The sequence below is a fragment of the Myxine glutinosa genome, chromosome 14 (assembly GCF_964187855.1).
Source record: "Myxine glutinosa chromosome 14, kmMyxGlut1.1, whole genome shotgun sequence".
In the NCBI taxonomy this organism is placed as follows: Eukaryota; Metazoa; Chordata; class Myxini; order Myxiniformes; family Myxinidae; genus Myxine; species Myxine glutinosa.
This window is the reverse complement of record NC_136274.1, coordinates 76,621,514-76,636,695: the sequence shown is the minus strand read 5'-3', so window position 1 is coordinate 76,636,695 and position 15,182 is coordinate 76,621,514. Positions and strand designations below refer to the sequence as shown.

The 15,182-nt window shown below is 48.9% G+C and overlaps 1 protein-coding gene across 1 annotated transcript in view; it reads right to left on the bottom strand.

Moving 5' to 3' along the window:
• The window catches only part of LOC144888838 (sphingomyelin phosphodiesterase 4-like), a 66,343-nt gene that overhangs the window by 28,584 nt on the left and 22,577 nt on the right, over window positions 1-15,182 (bottom strand). The window contains exon 6 of the mRNA XM_078768300.1: window positions 5,238-5,309. Within this exon, the coding sequence (XP_078624426.1) occupies window positions 5,238-5,309 (72 nt within the window). The remainder of the gene's footprint in view (window positions 1-5,237; window positions 5,310-15,182) is intronic.

Genomic DNA, 15,182 nt, shown 5'->3' with positions numbered 1-15,182 from the left:
GGGGCAACTGTGCTGATATTTGGGACGCGGGATGATGGGGATGTAGTTGTGTAGCCTGAGGGTCAACGTGGTGCTGTGCGTGTCCGAGGTGTGTGGACCATGTCTTCTGGGTGGGTCTCCTGGTGGAGCATGGCTGTTGACTGGACCTTGGTGTGGTCAAGTGTGGGTGAGCACTGGGGGGCTGCAGTTCTGTAGTCGGACTGGGGGATGATGGGGAGGTGCAGGGGACGTGGCTGTAGGGATGCCACGCACTGCGACCGTGCCCCCCAGGGCCGAGGTTGTGTGTGCGGTAGTGTGTGTTGTGGCAGCAAGTGCTCACCACATTGGCCAGCTGGGGCTGCTGCAGCTGTGTTCCTCGCAGGGGGGCCGAAGGATGGATGGTGGGTCGCACCCTTATGGACACTCATGGGCCATGTTGGCGTTTTGACTGCTCACCTTGTCCCGGTGACCCTTGCACGGTAGAGGTGCAGAGCTGTCGTGGCCACAGGTAGTTGTGTAGTGATGATCACCGTTGGATGCGGATCCACATACCTGCCAGTGTAGTGGGGACAAAAGAGAAATTTGGAAGGATTTGGTAGGCCCAATGTGAAATTTTGGGAATTGTATGGGTGGATTGCACTCTTGAACCTGACCAACCTGCAACTACCTGCACTTAAGGTGAGTGCTTTGAGGAGTACTGTCCCAGGCTTCAGGATTTGCTTTGGGAAATTGGGGACATGTAATTTGGAGTTGGGAGGCGGGTGAGAGTGATGACATGGCCGGTGAGGGGATGGAATGGGAGCCACAGTGTCTTGTGGGTGGCGTATGTTTTTGTATTGTGGTTATGTGTTTTGATGTGGTCGTGAGAGTGGAACCTGGAGAGTGTGTGATGATTATTGGAGATAATGAGGGGTGATAATTGTGCTTTTGGAAATGTGCTTTTGGGAAGATGTGATGGTTTAAATGTGAACTGGGGGAATTTCACATGTAGCAGGCCATGGCAAGCCTTGTAACACCTTTTACAACATCTATGAATTGTACTGAATTGTGCTGAGTTGTGTGGAGAATTGAATGGCAGCGGGGGAGGAAGTGTGTTTTGGAGTCTTGTGGGTGGGGAAGGTGTGTGTGTCCGCAGGTACAGAGCAAGCTCTGAGGAGCGATGCCTGCGGGCCCCCCCTCTGCGGCAATTACCCCTGGCAGCCGGTGGTAACTGGAAATTGGAGCTCGTCGGTGGAGGGTCTGGTTGGGCGCCGCGGGGTGAGGAAGTCCCCCGGTGACCCGTGTTGCTGCGCGAAAGCAGGAGGCAAAGGAGCCTGGGGTGTGTGGAGACCCTCACCGGCGAGGTAACGGCGGAAAGGGGCTGTTGGGCTGTCATGGGGCCAAGAGGTAAAGGGGGGGGGGGGGCAATGAATTTGTAAGTCGGTTGACTTGTTTTTGGGACTGCGGGCACCACAGCCTGATGCGCCCCCACCATCTTTTGTGCGGTACCTCCCCGCTGCCTAGTTGAGGAATGCACACACACGTGAATGACATCAATGCCATGGTCCTGCAGGGGGTGTATTGGAAATAAGTGCTTTGTTGATTTTTGAAATGCCTTGATGACCTATGGAATGAGAATGAGTGGTTAAGGGGTCTGTGTTGCATGAATGTGGGCGAAATCCACCGAGCCGTGTCACTCACCTGTAACATCTGGACAGGGCCCGTGAAAATTTAGTGGGATGCATTGGGGATGGCCCCGCAGGTAAGGTTGAGTCTTGTGGCATCCACCGGGGGACGCGGTCTGTAGACCGGGGTATGTACAAAGGTTAGAGTTTTGAGTTTTGGAAAGATGGTTAAGTTTTGTGGTTAAGTTAGTGTTGTGTGTTGTTGTTCCTCCCTCCACAGGAACAACGAAGAAGATGTACATACTTGCATGATGGTTAAGGGGTTCAGCATGTTAAGGAAGTGTAGGTAGGTAGTCCGACTCACTTCCCACAGCCCTTCCTGATTTATTTCGTAGGTTAATTAAGTGTGTGACAGTAAGTGTTAAGGCTGGAATGGTAGCCCTGCGGTGAACCTTGCAGGAGCTACGGTTCCAGGGGGGGGGCTGTGTTATGAATTTGGTAATGCAACATCTAGAGCTAGGTAGATCTGAATAGGTAGGTACTCGGCTGTCGTGACAGGGACTCTACATGTAATAAGTTCTTGATGTTTAGGCGGTTGTCGGGGTAAGATGTATGAGTGTGGATCTACCTGGAGATTCGAGTGTTAAATAGTGAGGGGTTAAAGGTAACGCCCCTGTGAGTATCACCTAGTAATCAAACCTTTGTCCTTTATGGCACTGCAAACCACATAAACATTAGTTAGGTCCTTAGCGCAACATTAAATAATCCCCTTTCCCTGACAAGGACTCCGTATTAAATTGACAGGAAACCAGCCCAAAAACACCACCACAATTGGCCGCCACCGTGTACACCTCCCAAGGCCTACAAACCGGGCCGGCACGTGTTATGCCAGGACCGCAGGGTCGCGTAACGGGGGAGATGTTAGGAGTCGCATGCCGTAGAGGGCGTGACCGGCGAGCTGGGACCATATGATTGGCTGAGGAGTGCGCGAATGTGACGTCATCGGGGAGAGATATATGCGACGGTCGGACGCCATGTTCGCCAGTTGAGTTCGCCAGTTGAGTTGAGTTGAGTCTCTCTGAGTTCGCCAGTTGAGTTGAGTTGCGATCTGATCTCGAGTCGTCCCAGTTCGTTGAACAGTTGAGTAGAGCGTCCCAGTTCGGTACCGGAGTGGCAGTTGAGAGAAGTGAGAGCTCGTGGCAGTTGACGGTTCGTGCCATTTTCTACAGTTCGTGACCACAGCTCGTTGCAGTTGGCAGTTGGCACTCGGCACTCAGCAGTTGGCAGTTGGCACTCGGCACTCAGCAGTTGGCAGTTGGCACTTGGTTTTTGGTTGCTTCGTGCAGCCCTGCGTTGGACCGACGAGGCCTGGTGGCGCTTGGAGGCGGAGGCAGAGGGCCGTGGAACTTGGAGCGAGGTGTGCGATCGGGCCGAAAGGAGCGGTGTTGGACGGCAGCCACAAGGACGACAAAGACAGATAAGCCCGAATCCGCGTACACTGTACACGACGTGACTTGTTATTTTCGTATTAATCTCCCTCGTTTGTGTTTGATATCAGTCGTGTGGGGACGTCCCGATTTAGTTATTAGTATTACCGGCGCGTGCTTTTTCACTGGCTTTACTTTTAATAATAAATCCTTATATTATTTTCTGTACATATTTGAACGCAGTTTCCTGGGTGTTTCATTTTAATAGATAAGGCTGCGGAGCCTTCGCTGCGTCCCGCCATTTCGCGCGTTGGTGTTGAACGTGAGTCCGCCATTGAGTGTTCGCCTCGGGAGTTAAAGTCTCGCAAATCGGTCATCCGTACTCTGTGGTGTTAATCACGGTTACGCGACAATATTTCCACCACCATGCTTTACAGTTGGTATCAGGTTCTTGTGGTCAAATGCTGTCTTTGGTTTTTTGCCAAACATGTCTTCTAGTACTGTGGACAAATAGCTCTATCTTTGACTCATCTGTCCAGAGCACATTGTTCCAGAAGTGCTGGTCTTTGCCGAGGTGTTCATTGGCAAACTTTAGTCTTGCCCTGATGTTCTTTCTGGACAGCAAAGGTTTCCTCCTGGCACACCTCCCACATAGATCAAATTTGTGCAGCCTCTTTCTAATGGTAGACTCGTGCACTTTGACATCAACAGTGGCAAGAGCTACCTGTAGGTCCCGTGATGACATTCTGGGGTTCTTAGAGACTTCTTTCAGCATCTTGCGGTCTGCTCTCGGGCTGAACTTCCTGGGGCGGCCTGGCCTGTACAAGTTGGCAGTTGTTTGGAATCTTCTCCACTTGTAGATGATCTTCCAGCCAGTCGAATGATTGATTTCAAAATTGATTGATTGATTGATTTCAAAAATTGATTGATTTCAAAATTCAAAATTTTCAAAAAAATGATTGATTTCAAAACGAGATCTTTTTAAATCCCTTCCCAGACTCGTAGGCATCTATAACCTTCTTTCTGAAGGCCTCAGAGAGCTCTTTTGATCTAGGCATGGTGACGCCACACACTTCAACAAACAAAGAGCAAACCAAACTGAATGTTTGAGGTTTAAATAAGACAGGTTCCTCCAAGATCCTCTCTAACGATGTTCTAATCATTTGCACCTGAGCTGGTGCACCTGATTCTAATTTTAGGTATTTGAAGTAGTGATAAATGTAGGGGTGTACTTACTTTTTCCACATGCAAAATTTGCATTTATGTTTATTTAAATTATACAATGGACTACAAACTGTAAATGTTTCATGATATTTGTTCGATTATATCACCTTTATCTATCAATATTGTTGAAATGAAGATCAAAGAGCTGTATGTTGAAATATGTTGAAAAAGTCAAAACTTTACATGGGGTGTACTTACTTTTTCACGTGACTGTATATTCTGCTCCAAGCAATATTACTGCAAAAGAAATGAATATATAAATAACTAGAACAGCACTCAGTAGAGCGCATACCTCTGCCAGGCTGAACAGTTTGTTTTGTAACCCAATGATCGGTCGGATCTAGATTCGGACCTGAACCAAAATCTAATCAGCTTGTTCTTGTCACCAAACCAACTCATCCACCAAGTTTAGTCATAACTCGTCCATAACTTTTTAAAATATCATCTTGTATATTGCTTTTAGCCCGATCCCTCAATGGTGAAGAATCACTTAAAAATTAAAAATATTATCATATCCAAATCCATATTCAGATCTTCATCAAGATCGAATCGAATCGTCCTTGTCCCACACCCAACCTCTCCACCAAGTTTCGTCCAAATCCGTCCACAACATTTTGAGATATCCTGCTATATGTTGTTTTTGGCCCAATCTCCCAATGGTAAAGAATCACTTAAAAAATTATAATAGCCGGATCCGAATCCGGATCTCCACCAAAATCTAATCATTTCGTCCTCGTCACATACGCTACATCTCTGCCAAATTTCGTCCGAATCCGTCCACAACTTTTTGAGATATATTGTTCACAGACAGACAGACAGACACACAGACAGGGGTGAAAACATTACCTCCATCCACCTTTGGTGGTGGAGGTAATGATCCTGGCCTGTAGTTTCATGGAAGCATGCGATCTTCCCGAACTCACTCGACTCACCAAATTAGTAGTGTAATTCAGGAGGAAAAGGTGACTGCTGGTGGGCAGTACAAAAGGAAATGTAAGCATACCAGCGACAATGGGGACAGAATTTTCTGGTAGACATCTGCAGAGGAGTGATGCAACCACATTTCAACCAAAACCTGATGGGGTAAAAACAACAGAAGTGATCGATTGTGAGACATGCACCAACACCACCTGATCGTGTTCACATCATACTGGAAAATCTGATTGATTGGTAGTCCATCAATTGGTAATATTAATTTGGTAATATTGGTAATTGGTAATATTAAAGAAGCTGGAAAAGCTTGGACAGAAAAGTGAGAAAAAAATCTTCAAGTTTCATTGGTATGCATGAATTCACACACAAGAAAAACAAAAATGCACAACAGCATCAAAAACTGAGCAATACATGTCCAAGTTAACTGGGAAAGTATAAAATATCCGTGCAAAACGTGCCGACACGCAGAAGCGGCTTAACATTTTTTGGGCACTGGGCACAAAAATATTTAGACACAAATCATCCCCCAAAAACACGAATACATGAAAATGTATTAATACATGGACTTCATTCAATATTACACCGAGTTAATAAAGGATACACGAGGGACTCGGTACATCGACTACGACTGTGACTGTGACGAGCTGATTGGTAATGAACATACCCCAGCACTTTCATTGGTGTGTTCATTACCAAGTTTTTTATTACTTGTGAAAATCGAAGATTTTTTCCAAGTATATTGGTTGATCTTGTGCGTAATTCTGTCTATCTGTCTGTTTGTCTGTCTGTCAATCGTCCACAGTCAAATTTTAAACCGATCGTCATGAAACTTCACCAAATGGTAGACTTGACCATAAGGAAAAAGCCTCTTGATTTTGAGCACAAAAGGTCAAGATAGGTGCAGAAGTATAAAGACTTCTAAAGTCAGGAGTAAGTGAGTTATCGCAGGCATCCCAACTGAAACCTGACCCTTGTCCTCTTAATGAATAAAATGTATTGTAATGACAACAACTTTAATGTATTGTTAATGAGATAGAAATAGTTCAGTTCTTTGATGAATCTTAACAATACTATGCTATAGTTCATAATGATCCTGTAGAAAAGGATTAATTATATTATTAAGAATGTGTGTGTGTGTGTGTGTGTGTGTGTGTGTGTGTGTGTGTGTGTGTGTGTGTGTGTGGTGTGTATATATATATATATATATTGTTGGGGTTTTGAGAACCCTGCACTTTGTAAAGTGTTGTAAATATACCCCCTTTGTAAATAATGATTTTTGTAAATACCTCCATTTCTTGTAAAGGTCAAAGGTCGTCCCCTAGTTAGTCCACATTGCAACACGTAGCGAACCATAGGCCCTCTTCATAGTTATTTCATTATTATGTGTTTCAGGTAAGGCTGTGTTTCCAATAGGTTGACTCTACGTTGCATTAATCAAACAAGATAGGTCCCTTTCGTTCTTTTCAAAAGCGGTGCGAGTGGTTTTCCATCCCCACAAGACGCCATTGCCATGTGCTCATCTCGGAGAAGAAGGGGGTTGGAGCCACCGGATCATGGGCGTGGCACTAACTCGTCATCAAAGGTGGTCAGCCAGCCCGAACCAGCCAACCAGCACCGCGGTGAGCGACCCGGTAGGCGTGCCCTTGCAGCCGGCGGCTTGATCCAGCGACGGCCGATAAAAGGCAAGAGGAGGGACTGCTTAGGGAGATGACCGAGGAGGAAGAACCAAGAGACACCAGCTGAGCTGAGACATGCTGCAGTTGAATTGAGTCAGAGACGTGCTGCAGTAGAATTCAGAGAGAATTCAGATAAGCTGCGAGAGACGAGCTGCAGTTGAGTTGAGTAATAACCAGCGCTGACGACCGGGTTTTCGCCGCTGAACCTGAGCGAGGGTGTGCACGCGGGACACCAACGGCGTGCCGCGATCCCCGGACCTCCCTGCCCGCCAGCTCTGTGGACCGTCTGCCCCTCTCATCCTTCCAGCCATTCCTGCCTGCAATTCCCATTTGTGTACGTGAGTTTGTTCTGTCTGTATTGTCCTGGGAATAATTAAGACTGTTTAAGGATTGCCCTGTGTATCTTCTTCTTCTTCGTCCTGTATATTACTTTCGTTTCTTCTTCTTTGGTTTTGGTTTTGTATAGAGTTAATAAATACCTGTTATTTCTTACCTTTGGTTTCATTCTTCCCCGATCGCTTTAGTCTTTTCTTTCAATTGAGTACCGGTGGCGCGATTTTGGCCAAACGTGTTATAATCGGGTTAGTCTTTTGTTAACGGCCTGAGTCGTGGCTCGCTTCGCTCGGCGTGTCCATTACAGTCGCGGCTCGGGCGGGGCTCATTTCCTCGCTTACCGGAAGGCGCTGGTACTTAGGTCATAGGAATAATTGGCCTACTACCCTATTCAGCGCTGACCGGGAGTGGCGAGATAGTTCCAGGACTCGGACGGCCAGCTTAAAAGGCGAGGGGATTAAAACCCCCTCGGTAAGGGGAGTGCCGAAACCGAGATCCGTAACAATATATATATATATATATATATATATATACTGTATATATATATATATATATATATATATATATATATATATATATATATATATATATATATTATATATATATATATACTGTATGTATATATATATATATATATATATATATATATATATATATATATATATATATATATACTGTATGTATGTATATATATATATATATATATATATATATATATATATATATATATATATATATTGTTACAGACGCGGCTTAGATGTTATTTACCGAGCGGTTTGGTATGACCACGTCTGCACAAGTTACCCGATTATACCCGAACGTTGACTAATCGCGCTACGCTAGATCAATGAAGGAAAAGACACACGGCTGGGATTAAAATGACACGACACCAGGGATACGGTTCTCAAGACCTCCGGAGGAGATTATATTAAGGCGGAAGGTTAGATTACAACTACAAGAGGGACATCATAGAAAGACAGGCACTTAGACACACTTATATTAACCCCAACAGACGACAGATAAACGGGACAAAAGGCTGACTCACACGGGGATTGATGGCAAGGAAAGCGGGTATTCGATGGCCAGCACAAGGTGCACCTTGTGCTCAGGGACAGGATAGCGCGGCCCAAAAGATGCAGGAGGTCTCTCAGCGCTCGGAGGTGGCTCTCTCGTCTTCTCAAGGCTCAAGCTCGGGGCGCATCTCACCTCACATCCGGTAAGTCGCTGCGTATATCCGGCGGGGAGTGACACGCCCTCGGCTCGTTAGCTCCCCCCAGATGGAATCGGCTCGTTGCTTCTCATTGGGTGCATGCGGGGGGGTTACCGGCTCCGCCCTTGACGAGGGGCTGACAGGGAGCCCCGTCGTGGTAACCCCGTGGAGCGCATGGTCATGGCGGCTAACCGAGCTGGTGGGAGGACGCACACTCCCCCCGCGCGCCGTGGTTGTAGTTGTTGTTGTAGCTGTAGTTGTTGTTGTTGTTGTTTGGGGAAGAAGATGGAAGGAGGTATGGGAAGGTCCTAAACTCACTACTGGTGCCATATAATCACATTCTGGTGCAACGAAGAGTCAGAATTAATGGAAAGGAGTCCTTAACTGACATAGACTAAGAATAACTAGCAAGATGTCCGAAAGTTGTCTACGTGAGATGCGGTGGACCTGGGCACGACATTTAATGGGGGAAAAAGGGGAAGGTCGGTTCTACAGAGTGTTGTTTACAGACAATGGGACTAGGGAATGGGGGATTGGGGATAGTTGGGGAGTATTGGGGAAATAGGGGAATATTTACAAGCGGATATGGAGGCCAAATTCCATATTCGCAACATTGCACCCTTCTCTACCCTCGGGGCGTCCCGACCCGATAAATTTTTACCTACTTTAGTGTGGCACGCAATGTAGTTCCCTCTACTATTAACTCTACCCTGAGTGCGACAGTTATACAGATATTCACAAATGAGTAAATATGTCCCCCTGCGACGTTGCACCTTCTCCTCACAGAAACACACCCACAGGATAACCGAATCCGGAAAGAATCCTCAAACTAAACATACAGCCGGTAGGGAGCATTATTTACACAAGACTACGCTGATATTTACACTACGATCCAGGACCTGTTTTTTGAAGGAACACATGCAGATGTTATGCATAGAGAGAGCACGCATGCCAGCATCAATACACCAACCCACGAGTGCTCTGTGGCCTACGGCCTTTAATAATGTGCAGAGCACCCTTTCCAAGCATCAAGCACCACCCCATCACACAGTGAGCACCATCCGGTGCACCAATAAAGTGTTTATGAATCATTGTGTGGTGTCGCAGCCGGCCGATGTTCTGCCGCTGGTCTTGCCTTCGTGTGGTGCACTTGGCCTTCTTACTTCTTTCAAAAATAAAGAAAGGCGCCAACCGCGTCCATTTCTCTATTGTGGCCGTCAGGGGGCCAACTGTTAGTGGTTCACCTTGTATGGCATCGGTGCCACGTTGACCCATAGGTCCATCCACGGGTGGTGCTTGGCCGCATAAGAACTGCGGTCCATTGTGGGTGGCCACAAACATTGCGGTCCATATGGTGTATCGATCCAAGCAGCAAGCAGCGAAAGTGCAGGCCCACAACTGCGTAGCCAGCACCTCTCTCTCCTCTCTCTCTACCCCAAAGCCAGATCCTCGGAGGTGGGAGACAAAAAGAAGAAGACAAGTGAGTAAGGTGGTAAGGGCGCAAAAGTGCACGCAATGCAAGGTAATGCACACTGGGGGCACATGGGAACCAGGTGAGACAGGTGCGTTCCTACCGTACGCCCCCCCCCCCCCCCCACTAGGTAACCTACATGGCCCCTCCCTTACCCCTTACTGTATCCACACAACACAACACTACCCATAAACATCTACTTTACAAATCAACAAACATCCCTACTGTCTTCCCCGTTCCTCCCATAAACCAAATTCGTCTTCTCTCCCTCCTAACCAATCAAATTTGCCATTTTCAACTCTCATCAAAATTTGCCATCTCCAACTGAACATCAAAATTTGCCATCACCAATTCATCATCAGTCCCTCCTAAGGAGGGAGAGATGGAATCACCCCAATGTCTCATCCACGTCGTGATGCGTCTCACAAATCCAAACAGCAATTCTCACTTCCTGCACACAGAACAAAGAAAACACAGGTGTGGAGTCATCATCACCACAGGTAAGTGGCTGCGTATGGTGCGACAGGTTCATCAATCCTAACTATTTCCTAAATGACTTTAACAACTTTACATTACCCGGGGTCTTTCTCCTGCCAAACCATTGGCCCTCTTACACTATGGGTTCTAAAAACCAATTCCCATTGGCCAAACTGTGGTGCTTTTCAATTTGGGGTCTCACTCCCCCGATTCATCTCTCGGTGCCCTCGCACAATTTCGGGGCTGCGACGTGTAACTCTCCTAGCCGGTCTACCCACCTGCACACCTCCACCACTGCAGTTGCCTCCGAGCTTACCTGCTCCTTACCCTAACCTAACTACCTGGGGAAGGCCCCTCTGGCGCTCTCCCCACTCGGTGCCCTCTCTGGCACTGGGCTGCCCGATCCACACCCGGGATCCTCAGGCACCCACTGACACTAACGGCTCCCAGAGCCCACCTGCGGCCTCACCTGGCCGACATCCTCACAGTGGTGGAGTGCCCAACCAACTACACACACTAACAGGCTACACGCCCAGCCATTTCCACAACACTAATGCACCCATCCACAATACCATTCTGCAACCGCACCACAGATGCCAATATCCTTCCACAATTTACCTGTACCCTCTACCTAACACTTACACTACCCGCCCCGGGTACTCGTGAAAGGGGTCCACTCTTCCCCATCCACACCTTCGCACCATGCACACCACTCCGTACCACTTACTCCAACTCTCTCCACACACCTGTACTTGCACACCTGTGCTCTCACACCTGGTGCCACCTGCACCCTTCTCTCCCCAAGCGCATTCGCGCTGATCCACAACACTCATTACTCACACACTGTTCCACACACCTGTCCAGTTGCACACCTGTGCAATCACACCTGTTCGATCACACCTGTTCAATCCTCACCTGTTCAATCCTCACACACACGGCATCATCTCAGCTAACTACTCCCCTCTGAAACTTGCGCTTCCCAGTCGTCCCTTTAAACTATTGCGCTCCCACGTCATTATCATCATACTAATCTACCTGCGTCCCCACTACAGGTATCAGTCACTAACTAAACTTATCGTCACCTAATGTCAATCTCTTCTAGATCCCTATCAATATAACCTAACCCACCCGGGCTAGTTTTCACTGCCTTACACCCCATAAACTATAGCGCATTTGCCCCCACATGGGAAGGATGGTGGATTTGCCATCCCACCACATCGGGGGTCTCTCACTATCAATTTTGCACATCAAATTTCAACAAATCAAAAATTTGCCAATCACTGCCCATCATCTGCCAATCATCAAATTTTGTTTTTCTCTAATTTTGGGTCCAAAACACTAACCTCATCACCCAGTCTACTCACTAATGCCTCTCGGTGCGCCAATTCCTGTCCAAAGCCAGGCTTCGTAAAGCCAAGCCATGAATGCGGGTTGTTCTGCGCCAGCGGCTGGATGCGTCCGGCATTCGGGGCAGGGACGGGGGCTTACCCGGGCCGAGATCCCACGCACCACCTCGGCGTGGAGCCATCCAATGTCCCGATCTCGACCTGCCGGCACGTCTCAACAAAACGTGGTCGCCATGACGACCCTCCCTATCCAGCTGCCCGCTCCGCCTAGTGGAGCCCGGACGAGGCCGTTCAAAGCGAGGCCCGGCACGCACCGAGGGCCCGTTTCGGCTAAAAGTCGACCTATACCTCTAACCTGGTTACCGTCGATGCTTCACCTGGATTCTTACACCCCGCAGCCCGTTCCTTGCTCACACATCCAGCCGTTCCCATGCTCCTCGTACCTTTCCTTCCACACCCAGGTACTCTCATTCCACTCACAGACTTGGTCACACACCTGACCACCGAACACTTTGGCACACATTCGTTGGTCGCACACCCTCACCAACACACCTCTTCGCGCCCCCCTCCTCGGTCACCTCCTCGGTGACAATCACAGGTGTGCTCTCATTCACACACCCAACCACGTGCCTCACCACCAACTCCAGCGTGCATTCCCACTCACGCTCTACCATTCCAGGTGTGCATCCTTCCATCCCAGGTGTACATCCTCGCTCACCTGTCACAACCAACTCACTCTCCTTGTCACTCTCACTACTCTCACCTCCATTCTTGACAACGCACTCACCCTTACTCCCGACAGCGCACTCTTTCCTCCTGCACCTGTCCGTCACACACCTTTCTCGCGCACACTCTCCCGTTACACCCTCTGTAACACTCACCACAGGTGTGCATTCTTCCTTGCCTTTGACAGCGCACTCTTTCCCATGCACCTGTCCGTCACACACCTTTCTCGCGCACACTCTCCCGTCACACCCTCTGTAACACTTACCACAGGTGTGCATTCTTCCTTGCCTTTGACAGCGCACTCTTTCCCCATGCACCTGTCCGTCACACACCTTTCTCGCGCACACTCTCCCGTCACACCCTCTGTAACACTTACCACAGGTGTGCATTCTTCCTTGCCTTTGACAGCGCACTCTTTCCCCATGCACCTGTCCGTCACACACCTTTCTCGCGCACACTCTCCCGTCACACCCTCTGTAACACTTACCACACCGCGCTTCCATGTGCCCCCTCGCACACGCGCTACGACCGACTCACTCTCGCCAGCACCCTCACTCCTTGGCACGCACTTTTTCCTCACACACCCCAGAGTCGGACTTTCTCGCACACCTCCTTTTTCGCACACCAGACCCGTCGCACACACTTCACCAACGGCCTCTCACGAACACCCGGGTCCATCTCGACCCCCAAGCTTCTTAAATCACCTGGCGCATCATACGCACGACCATATTGGTCACCACTTACACCGGGTCCTCTTCCTCTTCGCTTCTCCTCCATCACCTGCGAATCCCTCATCCGTTTAATGAGCACATCATCACGATCCAAACACAGACTTTGGACCAATTCTTTTATCTCCTCTTTTATCTCTTTGTTATCCCCTCTCCGTCGCTTCTTAATTTCGCTCATCCCTTCTTCCACTTCTTCTAGTTTCTGCTTCACCTCTTTTATTCCCCGGTACGTCTCCTCAAGCTCGTCCTCCAAGGCTACCTTGACCGTTTCCATGTGCGTCCTCACCTGCCGGTCCTTCGTCTCCATTACCTCTATCACCTCGTCCAGCCTCGTTGTCAGTCCCCTCACGTACCATCTGACATTCCCTCTTCGTCGCTACCAAGTCATCTTTTAGTTCTTTCTGTGTCGCTTTTAACCCTCCTATTACCGCAGTGTTCCTTTGAACCTGCTCCACTAACTCCGTCTGTCCCACCGTCAGCTGCTCCACCTCCTGCGTCAGGTCCTCTATGCCCCCTTGTAACTTTACAGTCCCCTTTCTCACCTCCTTCTCCATGTGCTCCTTACAGTGCCTCACCTCCTCGCGCACGTCCTCCGACCTCCTCACTCACTCCTCTTCTGATCTCCTCTCCCATCACTTGCATCTCCTGCCCAGATGCCACCCTCATCTGCTCCATTTCCTCCCTGTGAGCATCCAGTTTGGCTTCTACCCCCATTCTGACCCCCTCTATCTGCTGCCCCATTTGGTTAACTTCCCTTTCCGCTTGGTCCCTCATGTCCCTCAATTTGCCTTCCATGGTGTTTTCTAACCCCTCTAACCCTTTTTGCATCCCTTCCATTTGATTCTCTTGAGCGGCCATTCTGTTTTCTACCCCCATTAACCCCTCCTGTATTTCCCCTAATCTATTGTCTAATTTCCCAAATTTCTCGTCTAATCCCTCACCAGTACCCCTCGCTTCGTCCCTCATTACCCCCATTTGGCCCTCCAATCGCTCACCCTGAGCATCCATCCGGTTCCCCATTACCCCCATTTGGCCCTCCAATCGCTCACCCTGAGCATCCATCCGGTTCCCCATTACCCCCATTTGGCCCTCCAATCGCTCACCCATTTGTTCCATAAGGGCCCTCATTTGCAACATAAAAAGGTTCGGATCCACCAGGGGCGCTGCCACGGTCGCGGGCGTGGACGCCGTGGCCACCTCGTGCGTGACAACGCTATTTTGCGACCCTGCCGCCCTCACTGCTTCGCTCTCCTCGCGTCCCTCAATTTGGTCCTGGACCGACCCTGCCTCACTCTCCCCTACCGGACCCCAGCTGTCTTGGTCTGCCATAGCGCGACTTTCAAAATTCGGGTTTTTATTTCCGTATAACAAAATCAAATTTCGCCGTTATAATTTCGCGCGGGAAACGCGCTCCGAATTGATTCTACTACAAATTTGGGCCTAATAAATTTAGTCCCGGGTTCGAATTCCACTCCTCGACACCAATTGTTACAGACGCGGCTTAGATGTTATTTACCGAGCGGTTTGGTATGACCACGTCTGCACAAGTTACCCGATTATACCCGAACGTTGACTAATCGCGCTACGCTAGATCAATGAAGGAAAAGACACACGGCTGGGATTAAAATGACACGACACCAGGGATACGGTTCTCAAGACCTCCGGAGGAGATTATATTAAGGCGGAAGGTTAGATTACAACTACAAGAGGGACATCATAGAAAGACAGGCACTTAGACACACTTATATTAACCCCAACAGACGACAGATAAACGGGACAAAAGGCTGACTCACACGGGGATTGATGGCAAGGAAAGCGGGTATTCGATGGCCAGCACAAGGTGCACCTTGTGCTCAGGGACAGGATAGCGCGGCCCAAAAGATGCAGGAGGTCTCTCAGCGCTCGGAGGTGGCACTCTTGTCTTCTCAAGGCTCAAGCTCGGGGCGCATCTCACCTCACATCCGGTAAGTCGCTGCGTATATCCGGCGGGGAGTGACACGCCCTCGGCTCGTTAGCTCCGCCCCAGATGGAATCGGCTCGTTGCTTCT